The following is a 17,168-nucleotide window of genomic DNA, read 5'->3' on the forward strand; positions in this document are numbered from 1 at the left end:
ACAACACCACCACCACCACCAATACCACCACCAACATCACCACCACCATCAATACCACCACTATTACCATCACCTCCACCATCACCGATGCCACCACCACCACCACAACCAATACCATCACCATCAATACCGCCACCACCAATACCACCCTAATACCACCACCACCAATAAAACCACCACAACCACCAATGTTATGTTATGTTATGTTAACATGTTTTTGTATAGCGCAAATCATCACTGGTCTCTAAGCGCTCGAAACAGAACAGGTACATAACCTACCGCCTCCCGAAACCTCTGCACCCTCCAACCCCGATTAGGGCATGGATGTTATCTTTTAAACAGGTAGGTCTTCAAGTTCTTCCTAAAAGACAGTAGTTGCGAGTCTTCCTTCAGGCTAGCTGGTAACTCGTTCCAGATTTACGGGAGAAGTACGGACAAAGCCCTGCCCCCTTTAGATTTAACTTAAATCTGGGTTGAGTCAAGTTGGCGGCTTTGCCCGAGCGCAAGGCTCTACCTGGTGTGTACTTCCTCAAGCGCTCCTTGATGTATTCCGGGGCTCTGCCAAAAATGGCTTTATGGGCCATGCAAAGACATTTAAACTGCACTCTGAGTTTGACGGGCAGCCAATGCAGGTTTCGGGGTAAGGGGGTAGCATGCGAATTCCTCGGAAGGGAGTAAATCAGCCTGGCTGCATCGTTCTGTACCACCTGCAGTTTCCTTAAAAGCTTCTGCGGGAGGCCAAGATACAAAGCATTGCCTTAGTCCAATCTCGAGATGACCGTGGCGGACACTATGGATTGCAATGTGGGGACCGATAAAATGGGTACTAACTTCCGGAGTTGCCTAAGCACCCCCGTGCAAGACCCCACCACTGCCAAGACTTGGGGAGCCATAGTAAGGTCTGCATCAATCTTCAACCCCTGGCTTTTGACCACCCTTCCAGGAATAGGTGTAGTCCCTAATTCTGGGGGCCAAAAGAACTCACCCCAGGGGTTTACTTGATTGGTGACGACCAACACCTCAGTTTTTTTGGCGTTCACTTTCAGGAGGCTGTTGGTCATCCGGTTTACAGTGAATCTGAGCAGGTTCCTTACCGATTCCTGTGCTTCCCTAGTGTCCTCCAGCTGAACCAAAAGCTGGGTATCATCAGCATAGTTAAAGATTTGGCATTTCCTATGCATTAACTCCCCCACAAGAGGTTGGAGATAGATGTTAAATAGCAGGGGGGATAGTGCGGACCCCTGGGGTACACCCCAGGCCACCGCACTTGCCTCCGATAGCTGCTCTCCCAACTGCACTCTCTGGGTCCGACCCGTAAGAAAAGATTCAAGCCACCTGAGTGCTTGCCCTGTTATTCCCTGCTTCGCGATACAGTCCAGCAAGATGGTATGGCTGACCGTATCAAACGCCACTGACAAGTCCAATAGAATCAGGGCACAATATCACCACTACCAATAACAATACCACCAAAACCACCACCATCAATGCCACCACCATCAACATCAGCAATACCACCACCACTAATGCCACCACTACCAATACACCACCACCAATACCACCACCACCAATACCACGAAAAATACCACCACCACCAATACCAAAACTGCCAATATAACCAACAACAATACCACCAATCCCACCACCATGCATAACATCAATACCGACACCAACACCACTGCAACCAATACCACCATCACCAATACCACCATCAACAATACCACAATCCTTTACAACGAACTCCATTACATCGCATGATACTACATCGCATTTTTAGAAACTACCTTTACAACGCATTCCATTACATCGCATTATACCTTTACAACGCATACCATTACGTATACCATTAGATTGCATGTAAGGTAAGTATTGAATAGTATAGGGGTACAAATTACTATTCTAACTCCAGGGGGTGCAACAGTAGGGTAAGTGTTGGATAGTGTAGGGGTAAAAATTACTATTCTAACTCCAGGGGGTGCAACAGTAGGATAAGTTTTGGATAGTGTAGGGGTATAAATTACTATTCTAACTCCAGGGGGTGCAACCACCAATACCACCACCACCAATACCACCAATTCCAATACCACTACCAGCAATGCCACCACCACAGCCACCACCACCAGTAACAATAACACCACCAGAAATACCACCAGCAATATCACCACCACCACCGAAACCACCACCACCACCATTACCACCACCACCACCACCAATAACACCACCTACCCCACCAATACCACTACCAATACTGCTACCACCATCAATAGCACAACCACCATCAATATCACCACCACCAATACCATCCCCACCACCAATACCACCATCACCACCAATACCACCATCACAAATACCATCACCACCACCAATATCATCATCACCACCAATACCAACACCACCACCAGCAATACCACCAATACCAACATCTATTCCTATACCACCACTAGAAATACAACCATCACCTGCAATACCACCACAAATACCATTACCACCACAAGCAATACCACCATCAAAATCCCCACCACCACAAATACCTCCACCAATACCACCACCACCACCACTAATATCACCACCAATACCATCCATACCACCAATACCACCATCACCACCACCACCAATACCACTACCACCAATACCACCATCACCATCAACACCACCGCCAATACCAACCCCACCACCAATACCAAAACCAACACCACAACCAAAACCACCACCACCACCAATACTACCACAAATACCACCACCAATACAACCAACAGAACCACCACCAATACTACCACCACCAATACCACTAGTACCACCACCAATACCCCCACCATCACCAATACCACCACTACCACCAATAACACCACCTTAATACCACCACCTCCAATGCCACCAGTACCATCACAAATACCAGCAATAGCACCACCACCACAATACTATCACAAATACCTCCAATACCAACACCAATAATACCACCACCACCAACACCATCAATACCACCAGCAATACCACCATCAATACCACCACCTTTACCATAACCTCCACCACCACCGTTACCACCACCACCAATACCATCACCACTAACACCACCACCAACAACACCAATACCAACACTACTAATACCACCCTCAATACAACCAGCACAACCACCAATATAACCAATACCAATAACAATACCACCAATACCACCACCATCGATACCACCAATACGAACACCAATACCATCAATACCACCCCCAACACCACCGCCACCAATACCACCACCACCAATACCACCATCAACATTACCATCACCTCCAATACCACCACCACCAATACCACCACCACCAATATCATTACCAATACCACCAATACTACCACCACCACCAGCAATACCAATATCACCACAACCACCAATACCACCACCACCAATACCACCACCACCAATACCACCACTACCAATATCACCACCACCACTAATACCACCACCACCAATACCAATACCACCCCACCACCAATACAACCACCAATACCATTAATACCAACACCACCATGCCCCCACCACCAATACCACTGCCACCAATACCAGCACCACCACAAATACCACTACGACCAACACCATCACCGACAATACCACTAATATCAATACCACATCTACCAATACCACCACCAATACCATCACCACCAATGCCACTCCCACCAATACCAGTACCACCATCACCATACCAATACCACCACCAATACCAATACCACCATCACCAATACCAATACCACCATCAATACCAATACCACCACCACCAATACCACCACCAAAATTACCACCAATACCACCACCACCACCACCAATACCACCATCACAAATACCACCAATACCTCCACCACCACTAATACCAATGCCACCATTACCCCAATGCCTCTCGCTCACCAGTATGAGCAGTAGCACTGTACAAGGCTGGAGCTGTAGCCAAGACCATCCCTCCCTCTGTGCATGCCTGCCATAAAGCACAACCCACCCTGCACCAGGAGGTGATGCCAGGGCCCTACTACAACTGGAGTGTTTTTTATTAGGCTAAAGAGAGCAATGACATTACACAATGCCATACGGCACACTCCAATCACGGAGAGGGGAGGAAATAGCCGCCCCTCCGCTCTTCTTACTGAACCACAACAGTGTAATCACAGAGCGTAAGGTGTTGGCGTGCTTTATTAGTGTTTATAGCTCAGATCATATGTGACTGTCAATTCACATTTTGTGTCTGTGTAATTTACAACACTTACACATCTAATTCACTGCGCTATTTATCACTACTTTAAAGATGTCGCAGACCGGTCTTTTCCTATGATATTTACAATTTAACTAGCGGTCGAGAAAGCCCTGTATTGCAATGCAATAGGTCTCACATTTGTGATAGTTTAAGCCATTACTATTGTAAATATAAATGCCTTTTATTTATGTTTTAAAATCCAAAACATAAATAAAAGGCACTGTCATTTACAATTCCAATAGCTCAAACTTGCGTGAATGCGAGACCTATTGCATTGCAAATGCTTGTTTTTAAGCCCAACTAAACCATATAAAGTGAATGACCACGGTTGGGTAGGCACTGTGCCTTCTTGTTTTCTTTAGTTTGCTCATTGACTTAGACTCTGAGCCTCATTACTGCACACATCTGCTACACGTGGATTCAGTTCTACAAGTGTGCTTACTGGCAATTTTGGGTCCTTGTGTAGTGTAAATCTTGTTCATGTAAAATGCTCCGCTACCTTTGCCACCTTGTGTAATGTAACTGGTGGTCATGTAAAGCTAATTATGGTACCTGGAAAGTGTGTGTGGCCTTGTAGGGTGTGGCTGGTGGTCGTGTAGGGTCTCTAAGTCCACTGGATCGAGTGTGTGTTGTACACAGCTGCAAAAAAAGAAAAGAGAAGTAAAGCAGTATACAAGAGACGGCTTTCTTGGTTACAAGATCTGCGTATGGTGCCATATATATTATATATATATATTTAATATGTATTTCTTTTCCTTCTTTCAGATCTCCATGTGCATATTTTATTTCAGTTCCAGTTCTAGTGCAGTTGCAGTTGCTGAGCACTGCATTCTTGCTTCTTACTAGGTGGAAGCTTATAGGTGCCATGTACACTGAATTCTTGTTGGAGTTCTGCACACTGTATAGTTTTGGGTGGCTGGTTATAGTGCCATAAATGTGCTTTTATCTTTTACTATTGGTAGGACCTATATACCTGGCTACCTGGTAAATAGTGTACTTTTCTCTTTTTATTTACTCGCTGGCAGTTAAATGGTAGGAATTATTTACTTTTAGCAGACACCCTTGAAAATAGCAGATTACGGGCCACATGTAGGTAGGCCAATACTGGTCGGTAACGGCCGAAATTACCGTATTTCGGCCGTTACCAACCGGTATTGGGCATTTGGGATGTAGGGGACACAAAAACCTCGGAACCGGTAAATTTTCCGAATCGGAAAAGTTACTGAGTCGGAAACCTTACCAAATCGGTAAAAATACCGAATCGGTAAAGTTTCCGATTCGGAAAATTTACTGAATCGGAAAATATACCGATTCTGTAAAATTACAGATTCGGAAACTTTACCGAATCGGTAAATTTACCGAATCGGAAAATAAGAAATGGTAAAAATGAGTATTTGAGATGTAGGTAAGCTCTTAAATACCGAATTTGCATGAAATTCGGTATTTAAGAGTCGGTATTTACCATGGATTGAAATCAGGTGGTAAACAGGTGCAGGGTATAAAAAAGGGCCCAAAATGCAACATTTTCACCAGAATGGCGGCTTTCTATGTCATTGCGAGGCGGCTACGGCTACAAGCAGAAGGAGAGAGGGTCTGGAGGAGGGAGGAGCAGGTGTACAGACAGAGGATCACTCTATTCCAGCTAACTAGAGCCAGAGATCCTACAGAAGTACAGGCTGGCTCCCCAAACTATCCTGGACCTAATCAGGGACCTCCACCCACTATTGGAACATCCAACCACAAGGGCACATGCCATGCCACCCCATGTACTGGTGCTGTGCAGCCTACACCTGCTTGAATCTGGGAGTTACCAGAGTGTGGTTGCTGCGGTAGGTGGGGTGTCCCAGAGCTGTCTCTCACGTTTCTTTAAAAAATTCCTTGATGCAATGCTGCAGAGAATGCAGCACTACATCAGCTTCCCTGCAAAGCATGCAGAACTGCTAAGGACAAAGACAGACTTTTATCAGATGGTGCATTTCCCAAACATAATTGGCTGTATTGATAGTACCCACATACCAATATGCCCACCTGCTGCCACAGAGTACATTTATCTGAACCGGAAGTCCACCCACACAATAAATGTACACGTGATCTGTGATTCAAAGTACATGATCACTGACCTAGTAGCTAAATTCCCCGGGAGTACCCACGACTCCTACATCTTCCAAAACAGTGAGATCTACGCATGCCTGACAGCGGGGGAATTTGGAGAAGGATACTTGCTAGGTAACACACTGTGTGAAAGTCCCTTGATACATATTTCAGGTGGATGTGTGTGTGTGCATGTGAGTAATGTGTTTTTCTTATTACTTTTAGGGGACAGTGCATATGCACTCCGGTCCTTCATCCTCACTCCCTACCTCAACCCTACAACACCAAGTCAGAGGAGATACAACAGAGCACACAAAACAACCCGAAACATTGTGGAGCGCACCTGTGGCATGTGGAAAAGCAGGTTCCGCTGCCTCCACAAGAGTGGAGGGGCCCGACAGTACACACCAACCACCTGCTGCAAGATGATTGCAGCCTGTGCAATGCTGCACAACCTTGCGGTCAAGAAGGGCACATAAGTGGATCTCTCAGATTATGAGGACCATGACGATGAGGAAGCAGAGCCTGAACCACACGCATCTGAAGTTGCAACACCAACTGATGGCAGACACAGACGTGATGAGATCACACGCAACTACTTTTAAGTAAGTAAAGAGACACAGACAGGTGGAGTATGCACCAAAAGTAGTTTAATTTTGTAATGACGTAGGTTCTTAAAGCACAAATGTGCAACAAAAAGTATTTAACTGCAATGATGTCAGTCCTGGTTCACTTCACGATGAACTGTAAAAGTTATTTCCTTCCTCGCTTCCCAGTACCACTTGCAGGTTGCTCACCCTGCTCACTGTCTTGCTGGCCTGTGGCCTCAGGGTGGCGCCTGCTCCTCCTTGTTTCTGGGACAAGGGTGCTTCCAATGCTCCTCCTGCTTGTGCTCTCCTCACTTACAGGCACATCCAGAGCAGATGCGTGTGCAGTTTGGGCATTCAACAGCGCCTCAAGAGCACTGGTCATCCTGCCCATGCCCCTAGTGACCTCATTGGTATTTTGGGTCCTGGCCTCCTGCATGTTACTGCTTCTCCTGCATATCAGGGATGTGGCAGTGGCCAGGCGGTTGATGGCTTTACTTTGGCCATGAGCACGCTGCCTTTCCTTGTGCCTAGCAGCGAAATCAGTGTCTAGTTTTGTGCATAGCAGCTGCACCGAGTTGTTAATTCCGCGCATCCCTGCTGCCATCTGGCTCACTGATGCCCTTTCCTATTTCTACAATGTTATTGTTCAGGGACCTCATCTGTCGTTGGCATGACTGGATGGCTCTTCCCTGCATCCTCTGTATCCTCACCATGCTCCCCTCCAGACCACGGAACACACTTGGACCCCCAACTGGTGCATCTGCTGGCCTTTCTTCCACTCTCTGGTGTCTTGCACCACTATGGCCCACCTCTGCACTGGAGTGCGTTGTACCAGAGCTAACATCTACAGGCAAGTGGTGTGTTTCGTCACCCTCCATGTCAGCTGCTACTGTCTCCAATTCTAGGAGTGGGGCCACAACATGCCTCCTGCCTGGTTGTGATGCAGGTGTTGTATCATGCTGTGTTTCTGGCATTTCTGGGGATGACAGCAGGAGAGGGGATTTGAGTTCTGCGAGGGGACGCCAGCAACTCTTGAGACATTTCTGGGTCTTGTGCAGGAGGTTGGCTACTTGATGCACCTGTGTCCTGTGGTACATTGTGGGAAGTTGGACCTGCCTCCTGACTCTCCTCCCTCTCAGGTGGTGTGCCTTGAGTCTCCTGCGAACGCCTGCGAGACGTTTCACCTGTGGACATATGAGCGTACATTAGCTAAGCGCTACTGTCTCACAGTCACAACAAGTAAATGTTTATCACATTGGCTATATTCTCTATGCAGTCATTTCCTTAACTACTTGGTTGGTGTGCTGTATGACATGTTCTGACATTTCCTGACTACATATCGCATCATGCATTGCCCTGTATAGTGCTATCAGTACTGGACTTGGGTTCACTGGCCCACTAAGGGTACAGGTAAGGATGATGGTATGGGGGGAATGCTGTGCCTTTGTCTTACCTTTTTTGCTTGCAGCTCTGGCTGAGCTGTCTACTTCTCCCAGTCCGCAGACGCTGTCTGGTTCAATGGTCGAGGCTACCTTCTCCTCCAGGTCAGTAAGGGGGGGGTGCTGGGTTCTTGCCTCTGCCAGTTTTTGATGCCTGCTTGTGATGTTCAGCCATTTTCTTTTTGGTTTGGCTCCTGAGGTCATAAAATCGTTTTTTCAGGCCCTCTGTCTCCCTGGTGGTCACCCCAACAGCATTTACTTTGTCCAAAATGTCCAGCCAGATTTTTCTTTTGGCTGATTCAGCCACAGTGAGGGACTGCCTGCCAAACAATTTGTGGTGCACCTTCACCACCTCCTCCACAAGGACCTGCAACTCCATGCTGCTGAATTTCAGTTTCCTCCTCCTCTCATGCTGCTCTCTTTCATGTGTGCTTGACATTTTGCTGTTTTAAAAGTGCACAAAACCCTTTCTGCTGCTCAGGGACTCAGCTCAGCTCCAAATGCCTTTCCAGAAGCTGCTAATTAGTTGCAGCTGCCTGTGTAGCCACTTCCTGGTAGGGAGGGGGAGGGTGGTTGCACCTGATTGGCTGCCTACTTAAGTTTCACTTTTGTTTGTTTTCCGATTCTGTATTTACCGAATCGGTATTTACCGATTCGGTATTTACCGAATCGGTATTTCCCATCAGGAATGCATGGGGAATACCGATTCGGTAAATACAGAATCGGTAAATTCCGATTCAGCATTTTCCGATTGTCCGATACCGAATTTTACCGAATCAGTATTTTTTTCCGATTTTTTATCTACATACCAATTACCGATTCTTAAATACCGATTCGGTAAACTTCAGTATTTAAGAATCGGTAAAATTGGATTACCTACATCTGGGCCTCAGTTCGCTATTTACACGGCCAGTGGCTAAGTGGTAGAGATTTCACATAGTTGTGCTGGCGACTATCCAACTAGCAGAACAACGCCACTAATTTCCCATCCACTGGCAAAATAGTAGAGATTCTGCACTGTTTGGCTGACAGCCATGTAACTAACAAGGAAGTTTCAGTATTTACCTAGCCACTGGCGAAATAGTAGAGATTCTGCACTCTTCAGCTTGTGCGCCTGCAAGTATCAGAAACATGTTTTTATCTACCCAATGGTAGAGATGCTGCACTGTTTGGCTAGTAGACATGCAAATAGTAGAACAACTTCACTGTTTACCTGGCACCTGGATAAATATTAGAGGATATGAACGATTTTGTCGGCAGACATTCAAATAGCAGAAAAACTCCACGATCTACTCGGCCGCTGATGAATGGTAAAGATTATGACCTGTTTGGCTGTGAGCCATGTAAATAACAAGGCTTTTTCACTATTTACCTTGCCACTGGCTAAATAGCAGAGATGTTGTACTAGTTGGCTGGCAGTCAAGTAAACCAACTCACTTCGCTCATTACCCAGTTGCCGGCAATATATTTATAATTTACAATTAGGCCAGCAGCCATGTAAATAGAAAATAACTCTAATTGTTTATGAAGCCTCTCGTTTAATAGCAGAGAATGTAAATTATTAGTGCAATAACCCAGCAAGTAGAGAACATGTTGGGGCCAATGCATGAAAAAATGCATTAAGCCCCAGCGCAGCTCACAGCAGCTTCTGATGTGATCAAGGTTTTTATTTTTAACGTATGGAAATTGAAAGCTTGGCAGAAACACAAATAGTAGTGTGGCTCTTTCCTTGTCATATTGTTTACATATGGTGCTGTTAGAACTTGGGGAGTTGGAGAATAAATGGCTATGTTAGTCTTGTGTGTTTCTCATGTGGCATTAGGGTTCATTTGTAAGTGACAAAAATTGTCCTTTCCCATACCAAGTGTGCATAAAGAGCAAGCAAAGGGGGAGCTATGCCTGGATGTGCATTAGAGAGGATATTTGTACTTACATTGTTGGGAGGAACAGTCATTTGTTGGAAACTGATGTTAAAAAAGGAGTGTGTGAGAAAAGTTCATGATGACAAATAATTTATATTGCAAATTTATTGGATAAAGGATTACCGGAATACTCCTTCTTATGACATCACAATCAATAACAGGATGTAAGGGGATTGGTACACCTTGTTGTTAAAACAAATTGAAGTTTTAGGCAGCTATGACACAACTGTATCATTCGAGGGTCACAGAAATCAGATCAAGTTGTATACAGCTAAAGATGCAGGATGCTTGATATGCTTGAAATTAGATTAGAATGTTGTGAGTGCCTGAAGAATGTGTTGAGAATGAATTAAACAAGTTTGGGTTTATTAAACAAATTCAAGCCCATAATATACCTTCATTGAAGTGCTGCTCATAAGGTGCTTAAAGTGTCTTCTCTATCACTCTGGTCTAAATCAAAGGTAGAGTTAGAAAGGCTGCATGTTAGAAATTGGTTTACTGGTTGAGGGGAGTAAAACCTTACTTGAGCAGCAACCACAATCTCAGTCAGGATGAACCACGTGTAAACCCTAAATCAACATATGCTTCACCCTCTGGCAGCTTGGCACAAATCAGTCAGGCTTTATTCAGAGGAAATGAGTAAAGTATTTATGCAGCACTTCAAACCGTAATAAAGTCACAATACAACACAAGAAAAATCGCACACCAATTTGGAGAAGTAGAGTAAAATGTTATAAAGTATTTGATGCAAAAATGACAAAAGACAAATGTCCAAGGAGTAGAACCAGAGAAATACATTTTAAAAAATGTAAGTGAAAATAGTGGATAAAAGCACAAAGAACCAACTGTGGGTATCTGGTCGCACTGGAATAGGACAAAGTGATAAGTTCAGGTTGACTGCAATGGAGCAGGCGTTGGATACAGGGACCAATTTAGGCCCACTGAACAAGAGTAACTTAAATATTGCTTGTGGAGTGTTGCAAAGTCCCGTTTTCAGGATGTGTCATTCAGCCAAGGCGATGGGAGGTCCTGGTATAAAGATGCATCATGCAGCGGCATTTCCGAGGAGTTGCGAGGCTGCAATGCATGGACATGCCTCATCATTGAGTTCCTTGTTGATGAGGGGCGTGCAATGCAAAGTTCTGCATTGAAAATATATCATGCACCTTCTGGTTCCAAAGAAGTTGCTAGGCTTCCAATGCTGAGGATGCCATAGATGATGGGGTGTCAATGCGAAGACCTACGTCGAGGATGCGTCATGCAGAGGTTCCGATTTTGAGAGTCCATGCATCATGCTGCAGTTTAAATGCAGAGTTTTGGGAGTCAATGCTTTGCGCAGTGCCAGTTCTGCTGGCACCACAACTGGGCTGGCAAAGCTCCTTCAGCTCCACTTCCAAGAGTCCAGTACTGTTGTGGCGCCACTGTGGGGACAAGACTCACAGTAGTCTCGGTCCAGGTACTCTGGTAAGAAGGGTGGCATCTGTTGTGTCCCTGAGGCTTCTAATCAGGATGCCAGACAATAGGCCCTTGGAGTCACTCTGGTGGTCCCGGGTTTAATATGCAGGGCCATTCCTTCATTTAGGAAGCTGGACAGCAAAGCAGCAGAGCAGCAGGGCAGACGAGCTGCAGTCCTTCTTGCAGACCAGCCCAACAGTCCTTGTGTGCCTTCCATAGGTCCAGAGGTGTGCTGAAGAGTTGAGTGTATAGGTCCACTATGTATAGCCGTGCCATCTTTGTAGTAGGAGAAGGTTCTGGAGACAAGTGTCCTGATACCAGCTTGTCCGGGGTCCCAATAAACTAGTGTCAAACACTTTATGAGTGTCCTCATGCAGAGCCTTTGTGATGTTCTAGAATGGGGGGTAGAGCCTTTGCTGTGGTAACTGCAAAACTCTGGAACAGCCTCCCACTGGGCCTTCGGCTCATTACATTGGAACCGCTGTTTCGGAGCAAACTGAAAACCTGGCTGTTCTCCAATCTTTAGCTGTGTCTGACTTCTCTGTTGCTTGTCGTCCGCAGCGCCGGGAAACCCGCGCTGGGGGTAGCCGTGCACTTTATAAACTTCAAAAATAAATAAAATAAATAAATGTGCAAGTGTGGTAGGTGATAGCTCCTCCCCTTAATCCAGTCAGAGATGGCCAATCCTGCCAACACCTATGGCCATTTGTTTCACTGTCTGGAAGCAATACACGAAGACCAACTGCCTACTACACCTAGTTATGTGGCCCATGATAAAGGGAGCAGACACCAAAAGGTTAGGGCAAGAAAATGCCAGAATTGGGATTCAAATCCCAACCTTACCAATAGTAAAGTATTTTCATTACAATTCTATAGAGAGCAAACCAACCCGACCTTTGTACCTGCTCTCATTGGAAAGTAATCACTTATTAAATGTAATAGGTTTAACCATTGTTATCCTAAGGGGGAGGTAGGCCTCACAATAGCAGTGAAAAATGACTTGCAAAGTGTTTCAATACCAGGATATGTAAAGCTTAAAAGTACATGTCCAACCTTTTAAATACAGCCTTGCCTCTGCTCTGTGTAGGGTGTACCCTAGATGTGACTTGTAGGTATTAAAAAGGAAGGGTTCGGCCTGTTAAGAGGTTTCTCTTGCCAGGTCAAAGAGGCAATTTAAAACTGCACACACAGTCTGCAATCGCGGGCCTGCGGCATGTTGAAAGGCCCATTAAAAATGTACAGGCCCTGGGTACATGTTGTACCACATTATTAGAGACTATCAGACAACTGAGTGTAAACCAATGTTACCATATTTAAAGGAGAGAGCATAAGCACTTTAGCACTGGTTAGCAGTGGTAAAGTGCATAGATGCCCAAGGCCAACAAAAACGAGATCAGCAAAAATGATGGAGCAAGGCCAAAAGATTGGGAGAAGACCACCCTAGGGCTGTCAGGTCTAACACTGTGTAACAAACCGATCATACAACCCATCGAAGATTCTGATTTGATTTTGATCAGCATTTGGGCTAATCCTCATGCCAAGCTTTGTAGAGACATCATCCTGGACTGCATCGGATTGGATTTTGGCCACGTAATAACGTGGTTGTGTTATATACCAACGTCACTAAATGACTGTGGTTGTCTACTCTTTTTTCCATTCTTACAAACACAAAAAAAGAAGATAAATTGCATGTTAAGCAAGTATATCTGCATTCCAGTGTAGATAGTAGACTTGTAGCTGAGACTGAGAATAGCACACGGCTCTCTTATTACAGATCATTTGCTTCTCCTGCACTTGCGCTCTATTTCTCACTTGAATTAACACATTGGGAGAGATCATTGTTATTTTGTTTCAGATCCTATACTGTTTAGCAGCTTTTGTATTTTGCACCATTGTATGCCACAGCGGGAGTATTGCTCGACCCTGTCCCTGTGAAGGCACTTCGGAACAATCTCTGATACATTATATGTTTTTCTGTACCTATTTTAATCATGCACGTAAGCACTTTCGTAAACCTGTGCTAAAAACCCTTGACCATCGTAGGTGTAATGAGGCTTTATATCAGCTACAATTGTTGAACACCGTGGGCATTTGCTTTATTTTATCCTCTTTTTTTAAAGCTGCTGTTAGAACCAGAACAATGGGGGGCTAATATCACCCCTGGGTTGAGAAAAGTGCCTAATTTTATTACTGCAGTTTCTGTGGTCAAATTTCTCATCCTTAAGTATATTGGAAGGATCACTGACATAATATCGAGGGACATAATATCGACTATCAAAAATATTGTTGACAAAATATCGACAGAAAGAATATTGACTTTGTATCTACAAACAGGTAAGTACAAAAATATCGAGTACAAAATATCGTTTACAAAAATATAGTTTATAAAAATATCGACTTTATTAAAAACAATGTTAAATTAAATTAATATTAAAAATTAATTACTAAAATATACTTAATAATACTTAAATCACCTTATAATAATTAAATAATTAATGAAAGTTATAAAAAAATGTTTACAATCATATTTGTTAAAACATATATATATAGTAACATAATATAATTAAATAATATCCAATATTATAACCGAAGGATAGCGGAAGTGTAAAAATTACCACTCCAGAGAGTGCAACAGTAGGGAAACCATTGGATAGCGTAGGGGTAAAAATTACTATTCCCACTCCAGTGGGTGCAACAGTAGGGAAAGCGTTGGATAGCTTAGGGGTAAAAATTACTATTCCCGATCCAAAGAGTGCAACAGTAGGGAAAGCATTGGATAGCGTAGATGTAAAAATTAATATTCCCACTCCAAAGAGTGCAACAGTAGGGAAAACGTTGGATAGCGTCGGGGTAAAAATTACTATTCCCACTCCAGTGAGTGCAACAGTAGGGAAAGCATTGGATAGCGTAGGGGTAAAATTACTATTCCCACTCCAGTGGGTGCAACAGTAGGGTAAGCGTTGGATAGCGTAGGGGTAAAAATTACTATTCCCACTCCAAAGAGTGCAACAGTAGGGAAAGCGTAGGATAGCGTAAAGGGAAAAAGTACTATTCCCACTCCAGTGGGTGCAACAGTAGGGTAAGCGTTGGATAGCGTAGGGGTTAAAATTACTATTCCCACTCCAGTGAGTGCAACAGTAGGGAAAGCGTTGGATAGCGTAGAGGTAAAAATTATTATTCCCACTCCAAAGAGTGCAACAGTAGGGTAAGTGTTGGATATCGTAGGAGTTAAAATTACTATTCCCACTCCAGTGAGTGCAACAGTAGGGAAAGCGTTGGATAGCGTAGAGGTACAAATTACTATTCCCACTCCAAAGAGTGCAACCGTAGGGAAAACGTTGGATAGCGTAGAGGTAAAAATTACTATTCCCACTCCAAAGAGTGCAACAGTAGGGAAAACGTTGGATAGCGTAGGGGTAAAAATTACTATTCCCACTCCAGTGAGTGCAACAGTAGGGAAAGCGTTGGATAGCGTAGAGGTAAAAATTACTATTCCCACTCCAGTGGGTGCAACAGTAGGGAAAGCATTGGAAAGCGTAGGGGTAAAAATTACTATTCCCACTCCAGAGAGTGCAACAGTAGGGAAAGTAAATACTTCTTATCTTATGTAAAAAAATATAAATTAATATCTATCAAAAATTAATTAAAAGTAATTACCAATTTAATATAATATTATAATTAATCAATTAAAATTACAAATTACAATTAATTATTACTATTAGTTACCTATTCAAAATATTTACTAATAAACAATTAATTAATTAATACTTAAAAATTAATTAACAATTAATTCAAATTAAATACAATTAAATAACTTGAATTATTTCATTAATTATGAATAAATTACTTCCCACCCTATTCCCCTTTAAACTCACAACCCGCTACAGAAAATAAATGAGTAAAATTAACATAATTAGCAATTAATCAATTAAATAAAATTAATTGGCAATTACAATTTAATAAATTACCCATAAAAAATTAATTACCAAATAATTCTAAAAAAATACCAATAAATATTTTTACATATTTAATTAATTATAAATAAATTACTTCCCACCCAATTCCCCTATAAACCCACAACGCTCTACAGAAAATAAATTAGTAAAATTAACACAATTAGCAATTAATCAATTAATTAGCATTAATTGGCAATTAAAATTTAATTAATTACCAAATATAAATTAATTAACAATTAATTAAAAATGAATACCAATATATAAATGTACATATTTAATTAATTATAATTAAATTACTTCCCACCCTATTCCCCTATAAACCCACAACCCGCCAGAGAATTAAATTACGCAAAAATTTAAAAAACTAAATTCATTAATTAAAATTAATTATAACATAAATACACACTTTTCACACATATAATAACATAACAAACACTATAAAAAATTCGATATTATTAAAAATTCGATCATTTTAATAACCTATATTATATACTTCGATATTTTAACTTTCTATATTTTTAACATTCGATATTACATTACTTACCTTCAAAACGATATTTTTGATGTCTATATTCTGTCCATTCGATATTTTGTCCAGCCTATATTTTGGACTCGATATTATGTCCATTCGATATTTTGTAGTTGATATTATGTCTGTTTACCATATTGGAATCTTAAAGTTTTTATGATCTATGAATTTAATAATCACATAGACATCTGGGAGTTTGTTTTATGGATAGCTGTTTACTGCTGATAGAGGATCTATGCTGTTTTAATTGTGTATGTATTGATGATCTTTTATGGCTGGATCGGCCGAATATAGAGCTTTGACCTTGAATTATATCACCTATCTCTTTGGTATGCAAAGAAACTTACTTACTTACTGACTTACTTACCTCTCTCTCTCTCTGTCTCTGCTACCTAATGCCTCTACCATCCTCTGCTCTTTCTCTACTTCAGTACTTTACCTCACCTCTTTATCTCATATCTCTCTTCCTCTCATCTCCCTCACTACCCCGCCTCATTATACACCAAAACTCTCTCTCACTACTCAACCTCAAAATGCATCTCTCCAGCTCCTCTGTCTCTAATCCTATCTCTGTTCCCTTTCCATCATCTCTGCAAATATCATGGTCATTCTGGCAACCTCGAATTTTCATCTCTTTATCTTTATCATCAACTTCTTTGCCTCTCACACACACATCTCACGACAGACCTCCTTTGCCATTTCAACTCACCCACTAAACAACAATTCCTTTCAACCTCTTTATTTAATAAATCTGTTCCATTTCTCTTTTACAGCTAGGTCACATTTAACTGTCCTGCCAGACAAGTGCACATGTATTGATTATGCATACCATTACTCCACAAGTCCACTTGCGGAGGGGGGGGGGAGGTGTTGGATTTAAAATCCAACACCTTCCCTATTGTCCGAAAAAGACTGGAGTTAGAATAGTAAATTATACTATTCCAACATCCAGCGCCCCCTCCA

At 42.8% G+C, this 17,168-nt stretch overlaps 1 protein-coding gene across 1 annotated transcript in view; it reads right to left on the reverse strand.

Moving 5' to 3' along the window:
• The window catches only part of LOC144817806 (CMRF35-like molecule 8), a 521,039-nt gene that overhangs the window by 246,401 nt on the left and 257,470 nt on the right, over positions 1–17,168 (reverse strand). The window contains exons 4-5 of the mRNA XM_078674635.1: positions 4,776–4,862; positions 4,723–4,731 (exon numbers count right to left, since the gene is read on the reverse strand). Coding sequence (XP_078530761.1) covers positions 4,723–4,731; positions 4,776–4,862 — 96 coding nt within the window. The remainder of the gene's footprint in view (positions 1–4,722; positions 4,732–4,775; positions 4,863–17,168) is intronic.

The sequence above is a fragment of the Lissotriton helveticus genome, chromosome 2_1 (genome assembly GCF_964261635.1).
Source record: "Lissotriton helveticus chromosome 2_1, aLisHel1.1, whole genome shotgun sequence".
NCBI classification, from domain to species: domain Eukaryota; kingdom Metazoa; phylum Chordata; class Amphibia; order Caudata; family Salamandridae; genus Lissotriton; species Lissotriton helveticus.